General features: G+C 45.4%; 1 protein-coding gene across 1 annotated transcript in view; it reads left to right on the top strand.

Annotated features, from left to right (window-relative positions):
• The window catches only part of DLGAP3 (DLG associated protein 3), a 55,809-nt gene that overhangs the window by 35,885 nt on the left and 4,894 nt on the right, over positions 1-15,030 (top strand). Inside the window, exons 6-8 of the mRNA XM_054571944.1 lie at positions 1,971-2,184; positions 2,455-2,768; positions 3,167-3,252. Of these exons, the coding sequence (XP_054427919.1) occupies positions 1,971-2,184; positions 2,455-2,768; positions 3,167-3,252 (614 nt within the window). The remainder of the gene's footprint in view (positions 1-1,970; positions 2,185-2,454; positions 2,769-3,166; positions 3,253-15,030) is intronic.

The following is a 15,030-nucleotide window of genomic DNA, read 5'->3' as shown; positions in this document are numbered from 1 at the left end:
GAGTCCTGGCGAAGCCACAGCTGCCACAGGAATGTGGCTTATGCCAGTCAAATGCGGGTGAACTTAACTCCCACAGGATCTTGGATTGATTTTTCCATGGCCTATGACTTCTATACACCTGTAATAAAGTTCCCTTAGAAAAAGCTGCCAAAAGAAATCTAGGCAGTCCTTTTTTAAATTACTGACACCACATTGGAACCACTGAGTTTGAATCTCCAGCAAATTTGGCTCGTAGCTTCAAAGGAGCCGAAGAAAGGAGAGGCATATAGTTAAAGAGCCCTGAGTTCAGATCCTTGAGGTGGGGCTTTAGTTAATGTTGGTTTAACAATCTCCCTGAGAGATTCTGATGGTCAGCCAGCCTGGCATGAGAGCCAGGACATTTGGCATTTAACTGGTTTTACCACTAACAAGATAGGCATCCCTAGATAATTTATCTATCCTCTCTGGGCCTTTGTTTGCCCACCAGTGGAATGGGATGGAGATTCCTCTCAATTTGATGTAGAATCTCATGGTACCACATTATGCTTTGGAGGCTCAGTTATGGAGACACTGAACTGCATTTCACACATGAATCAAGCCACTCCTTTGGGCCTCCGTTTTCTGCACATAAATATGATAGCATGGGCCTTTCCTGGGAGATGTCACAAGATGCAGCCCTGGGATACTTGCTGTCACATTCACCATGTGGGTGCTACTGAGGCCTTTGTCCATGACTTCATTCCTTGGCTGTTATATAGTCACTCGTGGGGGAACTTCTCCTGGGCTCAGTGGCAGGAGCGCTGGCCTGTGTTTACCAGACAGGCTCTGAGGCCCTCAAATGCCACTGACTGAGCACTTACTATGTGCCAGTATCTGCACCAACTGTCTCACAGGTTTGTGGGGTTTCTTTTTGACCCCGGAGATGGTACCATTATTATTCCCATTTGACAGATGATTAAACTGAGGCCCCAAAACTTTAAGTCACTTTCTCAGACTGTGCTGTGAGGAAGTAGCAGAGCTAGCACTTGAGTTTACATGGGTCCCACGTCACAGCCCATGCAGGCACCCTGTAGGCTGTGCTCCTTGATGCTTTGGCTGCTCTGAAGCTCAGGGTCAGATGTGCACCCATCCTGTGCTCTGGGTGTAGAGCTTACCACTGGACCGCCTTCTTTGCCTGCCTTTATTTTTTCCTTTGTGCCCAGTTTTCTCATATAACACAAATGAAAGTGGTATATTTAGTCTTAGTGCAGTGTTGTGTGACACGGTTCTGTGAATACAATTTTTGTGTTTTTTTTTCTTAGTTGCTTTATTTTTTTTTTAACAGTGTGGTTTCTGCACCACAAAATATCAGAAACACAAATGAGAAGCTCGTCCAACAATGGCTGAACTTTCCTTAGAGGTGGAGGGCAGGGAAGGAGCCAGTGGAGTAAACCAGAGCCCTAGTTAGTGGGCAGAAGGTGGGGGGAGGCCCGAAACACTTGAAGGTTAATAATTTTTGCTCTATCACTTACCTGTTTATGTCTGTCCTGCAGCATGGTATGTATCTCTGCAAGTTGCTTTCAGTCAGCAACGTAGTGCATCATGAATAATAAAAGGTGGTCTTCCCTGCAGCTCCCCGCCACCATACTGGGCAGGCGGGTGGCTGTCAGGTCCCTGGTCCATCCTTCATGGTCAGGTGAGAGAAACGTGAGGGCCTGGGACTAGGTGGAAAGGAAGATGCGGTGGTCTGGAGGCTAGGGTACAGCAGTATTTAGAGGAAAGACTAAACCCCTAACTCTGGCTTTGAGGCATTTTGGGGAGCAGCACAGGGCAAAGGTGCCTCCATGTTTCTTTGCAGAGGGGGAGAGTTTCTTTTAGTCCAAAGGCAGAGGAGTCGGCACAGAGACACAGCCGCTGCAGATCTAGACACACTCCTGTGGGAGAGGGCCTCAGAGGCCCCCTCCACCCATCCCAGCACCCCCATGACTATCCCCTTGGCCTCTGTCCCCCAGCTCAGCGAGGAGCTGAACCAGCAACTGGAGGCTGTGTGCGGGTCTGTGTTTGGGGAGCTTGAATCCCAAGCCGTGGACGCCCTGGACCTGCCCGGCTGTTTCCGCATGCGGAGCCACAGCTACCTCCGGGCCATCCAGGCCGGCTGCTCTCAAGACGACGACTGCCTGCCCCTCCTTGCTGCCCCCGCCTCTGTCTCAGGGAGGCCCGGCTCCTGTGAGTACGCCGGCTCTGCCCCCAGCAGGCCCTGGGCCCTGGGTTGGAGAGGGCCTTGGGTTCCGGTTCGGGCCCCTGTCACAGCAGTGCTGTGTGACCTTGGGCAGATCGCTTGCCCTTTCTGGGAGGGGTGATGGGGAGAACAGCCCTTGGCTCTGTGCGTGGCAGCCCGTGGAGACCTGGGGACCGCGTGCCGGGGGGTGGGGGTCGGCCAGAGGCGCTGGCCGGGCGCGTTCGTCACCCGCGGCGTCTCCGCGTTCCCGGTCGCAGCCTTCAACTTCAGAAAGGCCCCGCCCCCCATCCCGCCGGGAAGCCAGGCCCCGCCCCGCATCTCCATCACCGCCCAGAGCAGCACCGACTCCGCCCACGAGAGCTTCACCGCGGCCGAGGGCCCCGCCCGGCGCTGCAGCTCCGCCGACGGGCTGGACGGCCCCGCCATGGGTGCGCGCACTCTGGAGTTGGCGCCGGTGCCCCCTCGGGCCAGCCCCAAGCCCCCCACACTCATCATCAAGACCATTCCTGGCAGGGAGGAGCTGCGGAGCCTGGCGCGGCAGCGCAAGTGGCGGCCGTCCATTGGGGTGCAGGTACGGAAGGAGGGGGGTGGGCGAAAGCTCGGGCCCCGGCCTGTTGGGGTTGAGTGGGTGATTGGGAGCTTCTGGACACATAGACCTTTTCCGTGGCTTACTCTGAGCTGCAGGCACCCCTGTGCTTGGTCTTCAACAAGGCTGCTTCAAACCAGCCCTAGCCCACTCCCTCGTGCCTCTCCCAGGCACTGTCATCCCTACTGGCGAGTGGAGAGTAGTGCCCAGGGGCTGCCACCTGGATGCCACTGACTTCCTGGGTCTCTCATCTTGTTCAGGCAGCTTGTCGTTACAGGACCTGCCAGCTGGCTTGGGGCTCAAACAGTGCTGGCCTCTGTCCCTGGGAAGGGCTGGCATCCCTGGGCTGGCCCCCTCCACTGACTCCCCAACCTTGCCACCAGGTGGAGACTATCTCAGACTCAGACACAGAGAACAGGAGTCGAAGAGAGTTCCACTCCATAGGCGTGCAGGTGGAAGAGGACAAGAGGTAGGTCTGAGTGGGGCCATGTCAAGGTTCCTTGGGGGAGGTGAGGAGAGAGGGCAGCATATCGGCTTCAGTGGCCTGGTCTCCTTGGGCACCCACTCCTCCTGGATGAGACTAAACCCTCTTCATTGGGAGGAGTCTGAGCAGCCCCGGGGGTTATCCACAGAGATGGGCAGGCATCAAATCTGAAGTGAATTCTTCTTGTACCCGTGCCTGTCCCAGGTGCTCTGAAGTGGATGGGAGATACACAGTGATTAAGGGAAGGGAGAGGCTACAGATAGGTGTTGAGCAGGCCCTCCAACAATTGTCCTTTAGAGGAAATTACAGGATTTTGCCAATGGCTTGTTACTTACTGTGGTGTACAAAGTATGTGGGCTCCAAGAGAAACAAACAGAAATGAAGATTGCCTCTCAGGGGCCCCTGGCAGATATAACACACCTCCTCACTTGGCTCATGCGGCATTGAATCAGTTGGGGGTATTACATGCCTGAGTCTGTGGTGTGCCCAAGATGGTAGAATTACCAGCAGCCAGCATTCTGGCAGTAGATGGCCTCAGAAACATTGCTTCCTTAATTTCCAATGGAAAAATCAGCATTGTGAGCTCTGGGGGGCATACCGGGAGAAGTCCCTCTGTCGTTGAGTTCCCGTGGAAAGATGCTCTCTCTGACGACCATGGGGCAGTGCCAGAGTGGCCCACCTGCCTTCTGGGCTGCAGTGCTGCCAGGCCAGTGGCCCTAAGTGTGGTGTCTGGGAACCTGCCCAGGGCTGGTTGTAAGGGTTACATGGTGATCTGTGTTGCCCAGGCCACACCCACTGGAGGAGTAAAACTAGAATCCCAGAAGCAGCCTCTCGCAGCTCTGTTCCCAGATGCCATTTGTGGGGGCCTCCCCTAAATTTCCCTCAATTCTTTTTGGGAACCCCTGGGCTGTAGTGTGTGTGTGTGTGTGTGTGTGTATGTGTGTGTGTGTGTGTGTGTGTGTGTGTGTGTGTGTGTCCATCCCTGAACAAATCTTCTTGGGTTTCCTGTGGGATTCACCATTTTTCTCCACTCTTACTCTAGCTCTCTGCAATGCCACGTTCTCCTGAGCCCGTAATGCCCTCATGAAGTGTGGCAAAATTTTGCTCTTGTTGCCCCTACCACCCCTGAAAGCTACTGTCCTGCAAACTCTTAATATTACACAAAGATCGCAGCAAAGTAGCACTTTATGGTCAACCCAATTTCCCAAGTCCATGACTCGTGTTTCTTGAGAGATAGGTTAGGAGTTACGGTGGATGCAGTTCTGTGTCAGAACCCGCACTCCATGCCCCACTCTAATGCTGCCCCATAGATCATAAACCAAGTCCATGTGCTCCCACTTACTTCCGCATGAGGCTTCTTGGTCCCTCATCCAGATATGCCTCTGGGGTCCCCCCATTCCTCCTAACAAGCCTGGATCCGGGGAAGAGTGCAGTAGGCATTCTACTGAGACTTCGGCTAAATCAACAAACTCTGTCATCCATTCGTTGAGTCATTCATTCAGAAGATAGTTATTAAGCATCTTTCATATGACAGCTCCTGTTAAATGCTCAGGGAAACATCAAAGACATGACTCTTGCCCTCATAGAAGTTATGGTCTAGAGGTGAATCAAAGCAATGAATAAATCATCCATGAATAAAAATACAATTACTCACTACAGTATAATATGTAATAAGGTATTATTACACATTAGGGTGGGAATATGAAAGAAAAAAGCAGGAGCTAAGAGAGAAGGGACCTTATTTAGGTTAAGTAGGTGACATTTAAGCTGAGACTTGAATATTGACTGGAAACACTCAGGTGATAATTGCGGTGCAGAGGTGGGAATACAGTGTTTCCAGGAAGAGGAAATAGCATATGTGAAGGGGTTGGGGCAGGAAAAAGTTTGACCTACATGGGGAGCTGAAAGAAGGGTCATGTAGCTGGTGTGGAATGGGATGAGAGAGTGGCAGGGGCCAGGTCATGCGGAGCATGGGCATGATGAAGTAGAATTGAATTATAATTAATGAGTACCCATTAAAAGGTTAGAGCAGTGTGACATGATCTAATTTATGTTTACAAAAGATCACTAGCTGCTGAGTGGAGAGTGAATTTGAGGGACGTAATAGTGGATATAGGGAAGAAAGATGATGGTCTTTTGCATTTGGGAAGCTCTTGTGTTGGGGATTTTTTGTTTTTGTTTTTTTCTATTGTATTTTATAATTCGGCACTGCTGGTGTATGGGGACACTTAGGTTTTATATATTGGTTTTATATTCAGCAACTTTGCTGCTCTCTCTTATTAGGGCTCATAGTTTATCTGGAAATCATAATGGGTTTTCTATATAGTCAATTTTTTTTTCCTGCAAATGAGGATATTTTCTTTAAACCAGTTTTCTTTTCTTTTCTTTTTTTTTTTTTGCAAGAGTGCATTGAATAGGACTTCTAGTTTGTTGTTGAGTGTACCACACTTGTCCCAATCCTGATGTTAGTGGATATCTTCTCAATTCTCACTCTTATAAGTATGATGATGCATGCTACAGATTTTGATGAATATCGTTTATCAGGTTGAGGAAATTCCCTTCTATTCCTAGTTGGCTAAGAGTTTTTATTTTAATTTTTTAATAGAAAATCAGAGTGGAATTTTATTGAACTTTTTTTTTAGAACCTACTTAGATGATCATAGATTTTCTCCTTTCATTTGTAATGTGGTGAATTATACAATATTAATGGATTTTCCATGTTGACCCATTCTTTCATTCCTGGGATAAACCATGCTTGATACTGTTATCAATTGGGATTAAGTTTGATTGTGAATAATAGGGCCTCAATAGTGTCTTACTATTTTCCCCTCTCATTTAAAAAAAAAAAAAAAAGCCTGGATATAGAAGTGAGGTGTCAGGTCCTGAGGCTCCTTCTGTCTTGCTGCTTTACCACCTTTTGTGTATCATTTCACATTCAGGGAGCTGAAGGTTAAGCTATAGCCATCCTGTCTGCATTTTGAGCAGTGGGAGGGAAAAAGAGAGGAGAGATGCAGTCCTTCCTTTTAAGAAATAGATTTTCACCGACATCACATTGGCCGAAACCTCATCACATAGTGGTATCTAGCTGTAAGGGAGGCTATGGAATAGACAAAGAGAAGAATGGATATATTGAACTCCAGCGGTTTTGGTCACCAACTTGCTATATGATTTTTATATATGCTGGTTTTTTGAATAGCTGTTATGTTAAGACTTTTATATCTATGTTCATAGGTGATATTAGCCTACTATTTTGTTTTTATTGTTGTTATTTAGTTCAGATGTTAAGGTTATGCTAGACTCCTAAGATAAATTTGATTGCATTCTCTGTGTTTCGTTGTCTGGAACAATTTGTGTAAAGTAGGAATTAGCTATTCCTTAAAGTTTTGGTAAAGGTTGCCTATAAAACTATCTCAGCCTGATGCCTTTTGGGAATAGGAGAAACTTCCTGAACTACAGCTTCAGTTTTTTTAGTAGATATTGATCTATTCTGGTTTTATTTTTCTTCCTGAGTTAATTTTACTGATATGTATTCTTTTAAAAAATAGACCAGTTTACAAAATTGACAATTTTCAAAAATTTTGGCTCAGATATTGGTATAGTATTATAATTTTATAAACTTTTATCATATCTATAGGTTATGTCCCTTTTCATTCCTTCCTCCTGTTCTTGATCAATCTTGCCTGAGGTTTGAATATTTTATCATTTAAATATATTTTTAAATTAGATTTTATTGGTCTTTAAAAAACTAGCTTTTAGTTTTGGTGAGCATCTCAATTATTTAATTTATAATTTATTTAATAATTATTTATCATTAATATTTTCTTTGATTTACTATTTCTGTTACTATATTCTTTTTTTCTACCATATTTGCCCTTTTTTCCAGCTTTTTGAACATGATTTATTATTTTCTAATGTGTGCTTTTAAGGCTATAAACTCCCTTCTAACTAAATTGCTATAGCTGCATTTCATAAGTTTTGAGAGGCACTGTTTTTATTGTTTAGTTTGAAATGGTTTGTAACTCTCATTATAATTTCCTTTTTAGCTCAGGAATTATTAAAACTTTTTTTTTTTGTTTTCAAATGTATTTTTAGGGAGAGGTCTACTTTTTCATTATTGAATCTAAATTTGCTACCTTGTGGTCATAGTATACCTTCTGAATGATATTCATTCCTTAGAGTTTGTCGAGGCTTCCTTCCTCCTATGTACACATATATGATTGAACATACCAATTATATTTTTCAAATGTTTATCTTTGATTTTTTGGATGTTTGATTTACCATTTTTGAGAAAGGTGTGTTAAAGTGTCTCAGCATGTTTGAGGATGTGTCATTTTTACTGATTTTATTATTATTACTGTTATTTTTAGTGCGATTTAGTTATATTTAGTTTAGTTTAGGTGCTATTTAGAAGTATTCAGGCTTATGATTGATGTTGTCTTCTTGGTAGGTTGGCTTTTTTATCCTTAAACAAGGCTGCTTTTAATCTTTACTAATGGTTTTTGCCTGGAAATCTGTTTTGTTTGATTTTATTGTTACGCTGCTTTCTTTTGATTAATTTTCCAATTTATCTTTTTCCATGTTTTATTTTCAACCTTCCTATATCTTCCTGTTTAGATGTGTTGCTTGTATGGAGCTAGAGTTTAGTAGACATATTTCATCCACTAACATGTATTTTGATTACTGATTTATTTGGGTTTATTTCTATCATCTCTTTAAACATTTTCCATTTGATCTGCTTTTCTTTGCTGTGCCCCTCCCCTACTTTTCTGCCTTCTATTGAACTGAGCAATATCACTTTTTTTCCTTCACTGGTTTGTAAGTTTACATTTTAGTAGTAAGTTTTCTCAAATTTTTAACAAATATATTTAGTTTTATATTTTCTTGTTAAAAATGTATTTATTAAATTGAGAGAGAAGGAAACATTGATTTATTGTTCCACTTATTTATGCAATCATTGGTTGATTTGTGTATGTGCCCTGACTGGGGATCGAACCCACAACCTTGGTGTATTGGGACAATGTTCAAACTGAGCTACCAGGCCAGGGCTTAGTTTTATATTTTTCTGATAAAGTTGAAAATTAGCCATTATTTCTATCCTTTTTAGGCACAAAACAAGTACCTCGTAACACTTTAATTTCCTTCTTAACTCCCTCTTCCCACCTTCCATGTTATATTTATCTAATAGTATTTTGATTATACCTCTTTAAAAAACTCTTCTGAAGCAGTCATTGTTGTATCTTTTATGGTTTCATAGTTCAGTTTTACAAACAGTTTTAACAATTTATGTGTTCACTATTGTTTTTTGCTGCCCACACCTTCCTCATGGGTTCAATTTCCTTTATGCCGAAGTACTTCTTGAGCTTGGGACCAGTTTCAGAGTTAATATCTTAGCTTGAGATTTCTGTATTTCACTGGTAGTACTCATTTGAACCCCACACCCACACACAAAGCAGCCTTAATGTTTTGTTTTCTCAGCATCTTACTTCCTGGCCACTTTCCTGAATCATGACGTGAGTTTTCTAGTCCAAGGTTGTAAATGAAATGACCCTTCTTGGCTGCTGGCTTTATGGATGGGGTCTCCTTCCAGCTCCCCAGGAAGCACAGGTCTGGGGTCTCTTCTCTTGTACACTCTGACTGTTACCATCTAGCCTCCAGCGTATGTCTAGCCTGATATTCCCCTGGTTCATTTGGCTTAGATTCCTTCTTATCACTCGTGTATTGAATTTGTTTTTTGTTTCTGGTTACCTGAAGATTTCTCTTGATTATTTCAAGCTTGGCATTATAGCCCATCCATCTTTTTCACTTTGTTTTATCCAGCATTTCTATATGTTTAAGGGGTGGGAGCTTCCTAAGTCCGTTCAGTTTACAATATTGATCAGTTGTCTGGACTAGGCTGAAAGCAGAAGAATCAGAGAGAAGGGGACCAATTTGGGAAGTATTTGGAGTGAAGTCAGGAAGGGTGGGGACAGGCAGACAGTGAGGTCCTCCTTGCTCTTGTGTAGGTGCTCAGGGAGGCCCTGGTAGGGTGGGATGGTGAGATGCTGTTGGGTAAATGTCTAAAGGACTGAATTACTTGGGACAAGTGATCACACCAGAAATCCAGAGTGGGTGACAGGTGGGGAGAGAAGAAATCTGGCACATCTTTCTGGCCAGGCTCCCTTGCTTGTCTGCTGAAGGCATCCTTAGTGATACACCTGCACTGTCCTTTCTGTCCCTTATGTCCCTGGCACTTTCAGTCTGACTGACCACACACCATGCCCCAACTGGTACATAAATGCGAGCCATGGATACCAGCAGCCTTTCTAGGCAAATATCCAGGACTAGCCCCCACCCGCTGCCATCCCATTGTCTTGGGCTCTCTTGTCCTTGCTCCTGTCTCACTGGTCCCAGTAATCTGTTTTTTTCTCTGCACTTTGGTTTTAAAATTTGCCAGGGAGAAAAGGTCTCTCTTTTCTGCCTTTCAGGGTGTTCTTTGCTACCCTATTGGGTGAGGAGTTCAGATTCATTGCCTCTGATACCTGGGAGTCACCTCTGGGTCCTTCCAGTTGCTCATCTCTAGCGGTGACTTGGCTTAGAACTACACGGGGGTGGGAGTTGGTGCCTCTTCAGTTCCACCTCCACTGCGCCCCCACCCAAGATTCATTGGTCGACAGATACTTATTGCATCCTTATTATTTGTCAATTACTCTGCTGGGTACTGAGGATACAAAGGTGAACGGAACCAGACATAGCCTCTCTTCTGTGAAGCTTATGGCCACATTCCTCTAAGAACCTCATATACGTGAAGTAGACGTTACAGCGGTGAAAAGTGCCACAAGGAGAGGTATGTAGGTCATGAGAGTGTACAATAGGGGGCTTTGACCCAGCCAGAGGGGTCAGGCATGCTGCCCCAAGGAAGTGACATTTGAGTGGAGATCTGAAAGAAGAACAAAAATTAACTTTGTGAAAATGGAGGATGAGGGTGTTCCAGGCAGAAGGAGCAGCGTGCACTAAGGCCCTGTGGTGAGAGCGAGCATAACGAAGAAGCAGTTTCCAGCCCTGTATTGGGGCACCCTACCTTCTTCCCGGACCCAGCAGACTCTGGGCCGTGGTAAGAGAATGCATCAAATGTCCTTGCTGAATATCAGTAGAATGTTCCTGGGGCCCTTGGAGAACACAGAAACCATGTGATCTTTGCCTCTAACTCTTTCTAACTGGAGGGATCCCCCATATCTTCCACTTCTAGATCCCTCCCACCAAGACCTTATATTAAATTCTGGATTTAGCAAAAAGAAAACAAAACAAACAAAAAAACTCCAGAACATCTAAATGTGATTATCTGATAAATTATTAATAATCTTTAGTATACTTCCCAAACAGTGCATGAGACATACTTACACTTAAAATTTCTGTTATTTATTTGAAGTTAAAATTTAACTGGAGTCCCGTATTTTATCTGACAATCGTACTTTAACCCAGTTGTGCCCAATAAGGGCCACCTGGAGAACTCTGTGTAGGAAGGCCGTCCTACTCCCATACCCCTTCCTTGGCACCCTGGTCGTTTCTGGCTTTGGGACCATGGGAAGGGAGTGTGCTGAAAGAACAGAGCCCCTCGAGCCCTGGAGAAGAAGGACGCTTCCATCCTCATGAAGTTACAGTCCAAGAATAGTGCTGCAAAAGCAAGACTATTGCTTTTAGATCTGGAGATTTGGAGAGCGAGTAAGGTTGTTCAGGGAGACTTCGGAGGGGGCAGCGGTGAAGGTCCTCAAGAGGGAACTTGGCCTCAAGAAGCTTCAGAGAAGTTCACATGGCCATGTGCAGAGAACCCGTGAGGAGGCGGCAGAGATGAGTTGCCTGAAGATGTGGGAGAAGACATTTGAACTGGGCTTGGAAGGTTGGATAGGAGTTCACCAGGCAGAAACTGTAAAACCCTCAAGGGCTGGGATTCTGTGTCTTGCTCACCTATACCTAGTGCATAGTTGTGCTCAGTTGCATAGCTGCTGGCGGGCTGCAAGCCCTGGCCGTGGACACTGCTGCCTCCCTTCCTCAGCCCTCAACTCCAAGGTGGTTCCTGACTGACCGTCACGGTTCTACTTGTATCTCCCACCCTACGCCCACCTTGGCATCACTGTCATAGCCCGCAGGCTGGGGTGTTGAACTCGGGGACCCTGATTGGCTACATATTTAAGCTTTTAGACGCTTTCTCAAAGTGAGAGCCAGCACAACGGCTGAGCATTGCTGAAGTGCCACTGCCCTTATGCGTCCCTGCCCACTCCCCCACATGCCCCGGCCAGCCTGCTACCAAGAACTCCTGGCAAAACCCCTTGCCAGCTCCCAAATGGTGAGCATTCCTTGGACACTGCGTCTCTTGGGATGAGCCCGTTTTTTTATTTCCCAGAGCCTCTTGTGTTATCCCTGAGAGAATCACAGTAGAAATGTCTCCCTGAAGTGACCATGATAACAACTTCCAGACTCATCAGAAATGTGGTCATTGTCACCCTAAAGAACTCAAGGGAAGGAGGCCTCTTCAACCTTATCAAAAGGCATGGGGAGAAAAATATTGTAAAAGGCGTTGTTATGAATTAGTGACAATTTGTAACTGAAGCCAGTTTCCATCTTGTGTTTACAGCTATTGGTGAAGACCACAGCAAATACTGCCAAATGCAAAACTAAATAGGAACATAAGCCCTGGACTTCACGACCCTGAAAATTCATCTGTTATAGTTAGGATTAGATTTGGCTGTGCATTACAAATAACCCCCAGGTGACAGTGACTTAAAAATGATAGAAGTTTATTTCCCTCTTGCTTGGAAGTCCAGAGAGAGCCAGCTGAAGGCTGGTAGGTGCTCTACAGTGTCAGGACCCAGGCCCCTGCTATCTTATTGCTCCTCCATCCTTAGCACTTGGTTTCTATCTCATGTTCCAGGGTGGTTGCTTGAGGTCCAGCCATCATGTCTGCATTCTGGTCAGCAGGGAGGAGGAAGGAACAAAGAAGGGCATTTCTCCTTTTAAGAACATTTCCTGGAAGTTGCACGTACTACTCCTGCTTATATCCTCTGAGCTAACTTAGCCACAAGGCTACATCTAGCTGCAAGGGAGATTGGTAAATGAATCTTTATTAAAAGTGGACGTGTGTCCAGCTCAAAATTGCGGGATTCCGTTACTAAGGAAGAATGGATGTTGGGCATGGTTGGTGGTCTCTATCATCCTTTCTTCCAGCCAGCCATTCAACTAACATTTAAAGATGAGCAACTGCCCTATTTAGTAAGAGAGATAGATAATATGCAAATAACTAATCACAAGACAATGTGATATGGAGTATAAAAGAGGTTTTATTCAGAATGCTGTGGGGGAACAGATGGAAACGATCAACAGCAATCACAATAATTAATAACTACAACGCCCTAGCTGGGTTCTCAGTGCTACATTCCCATTCTTTTATTTGTTCAGCTTCCTTTCTTTTAAGCAAATCTACAATCCTTCCTGCCTCTCCCCATAATAGCTAACATTTACAATGAGCAGACCAGGTGCTATTCTAAGTTTCTGCCACTTATTATCTCATAACAATCCTGAGCAGGTACTATTATCATTCTCCTTTATAGATGAGGAGACTGAGGCACAAGCTGTAGTGCTGGTGTTGGACCCAGGAAGTCTGGCTCCAGAGTCCATGTGCTAACCACTCTGCTAGGCCGCCCTCCAAAGCTGCTCATTCTCATTTCTTCCCTTACCTCTCCGCTCCCAGATACCCCGCCTCCCTCTTCACTTCACGGTAATGGCTGAGGTTATCTGGCGGGTCCTCTCTTCACTTGTGGACCAACTCCTACCTTACTTGAATCTCTTCCCGTGCCTCCTCCCCGAGTCCTGCCTCAGGGTTGAGGCATCAGTTCCTGATTAAAGCTGCCCCTCACCCTCAATCCTAGGGGGCTCGTGGACGGTGGTGGTTTAAGGGCTGGCCTTTGCCACCAGACTGTATGAAATTGATAACTGCCTGATGTTAGAAGTCACGTAACCTCTAGAAGCCTCAGTGTTTTCTCATCTATAATGAAGCATGGTACTAACACCCTTCTCATGGGACTGTTTGTGAGGACTGAGCATGTTTATTCATGTACAGTGCTTAGCACACGCTGAGTGTTCAGAGGGTGTTAGTTATTATTTATCCCCCTTATTTCTGCTTCCTTGGACCACTGGCTCTCTCTTCTCTCTCTTCAATTGACTTCTCTTTACAGGTCGTATTAATTTCCTATTGTTGCTCTAATAAATTATTACCAATTTAGTGGCATTCAATAGAACTGATTTATTATTTTGTATTTCTAGAGATTGGCAGTCTGAACTGGGTTTCACTGGGCTAACATCAAGGACCGATCCCTTCTGGAGGCACAGGAAAGAATCCACTTCGTCGCCTTTTCCAGTTTATAGACTGTTCACATTCCTTGGCCCGTAGCCCACTCCTGTCTTCAAAGCCGGCAATGGCAGGCTGAGTCTTCACATGGCATCCCTCCAACCTTGAGCCCATCGTCCCACCTTTTTCTCTGACTGGCTTTCCTGCTTCCCCCTTTCGCTTATAAAGACCTTTGTGATTAAATTAGACACCCCTGGATAATCCAGGCTCTTCTCAAGATCCTTAAAATAGTCATATTTGCAAAGCCCCTTTTGCCATGGAAGGTAACATTCACAGGTGCTGGAAATTAGGAACATGGGCCTGTTGGGCAGTTATTATTCTGCTTACCACCCAGACGCTCCCCCTGCCGTGGGGTATGTGTGAGAACCACCCTCAACACAATACCCCTCCCTTCTTTTCCCCAGATTTATTGAGATGTAATTGACAAATCATCAAAATCTCTCTCCCTTGAAGGTATACTGTCTTCTCTCTTCCTCCAGTCTCAACTAAGCTCTTTTCAAGAGTTGTTTTGCCTAGTTTTCTCCACCCCCTGACAATCCCTGCCTTCTTTTATATTGCCAGATCAATGGGCATCTTTCCTTCTTAACTGGCTGCATTTTCCATGTTGGTTGCTCATCCCTTCTTGAGACCCTATGTCCCCTATCTGCCTTTAGGTATCTTGTCCTGGTTTTCTTCCTTATCCTTTCTGGCTTAGGCACACATTTCAGGGGGCTGCACTATCTCCACCCCCTGAAATGTCCATGTTTCCTGGGACTTTGGATCTTTGTTCCATTGCTCTTTGCTGGGTGATCTTGTCCCACACTTCTGGTTGTAAATGCCATTTGCACAAGGAAGACTGACCCCAGCTTGCCTTGGGCAAGTCTCTGGCCCGTGATTGCGAGTGTTGGTGAAGATTGTGCTTTCAGTGGTCCCGTAAACTAAACTTCTTTGGTCTTCCTTGAAGTAAACCCAATGGGAGAGCTCCTTGAGTTACTGGCTGAGAACCATGAAGCCCAGGGCACTTACACTTCTGTTCCAAACTGTGTAGCCTACTCCATCCAGACAGAGTATGGTCCTCTCAGGACCCCTAGGAGGGCAGGTGAAAGGCAGCAGACAAACTCAGTGGTGCCAAAGGACAATCCATGTTTTGTGGGGATAACAGGAAAACAAACAGGGAAGGCAGGTCTTCAATACCATTTTTACTGGGACATGCTCCCACCGTTATCTATGTAGTTTGCAGCTCTGGGAGTGCTGAAGGAGCCAAAGGCTAACTGGAGCTCAAAGCGCGAAAATATTCAAAGGGAGCCAAAGTGCATCCTCATAGTTCAGTTATACACACAAGACTCTCACCAGAAACAGAGCAGTTTAATCAGTGGGACTGTGTCCAAATGCAAACAGTCTGCTGA

This window comes from Pteronotus mesoamericanus, unplaced genomic scaffold, assembly GCF_021234165.1.
Source record: "Pteronotus mesoamericanus isolate MK-2021 breed Mesoamerican mustached bat unplaced genomic scaffold, CSHL_Meso_final contig_221, whole genome shotgun sequence".
NCBI lineage: Eukaryota > Metazoa > Chordata > Mammalia > Chiroptera > Mormoopidae > Pteronotus > Pteronotus mesoamericanus.
This window is presented reverse-complemented; position numbering and strand designations above follow the sequence as displayed.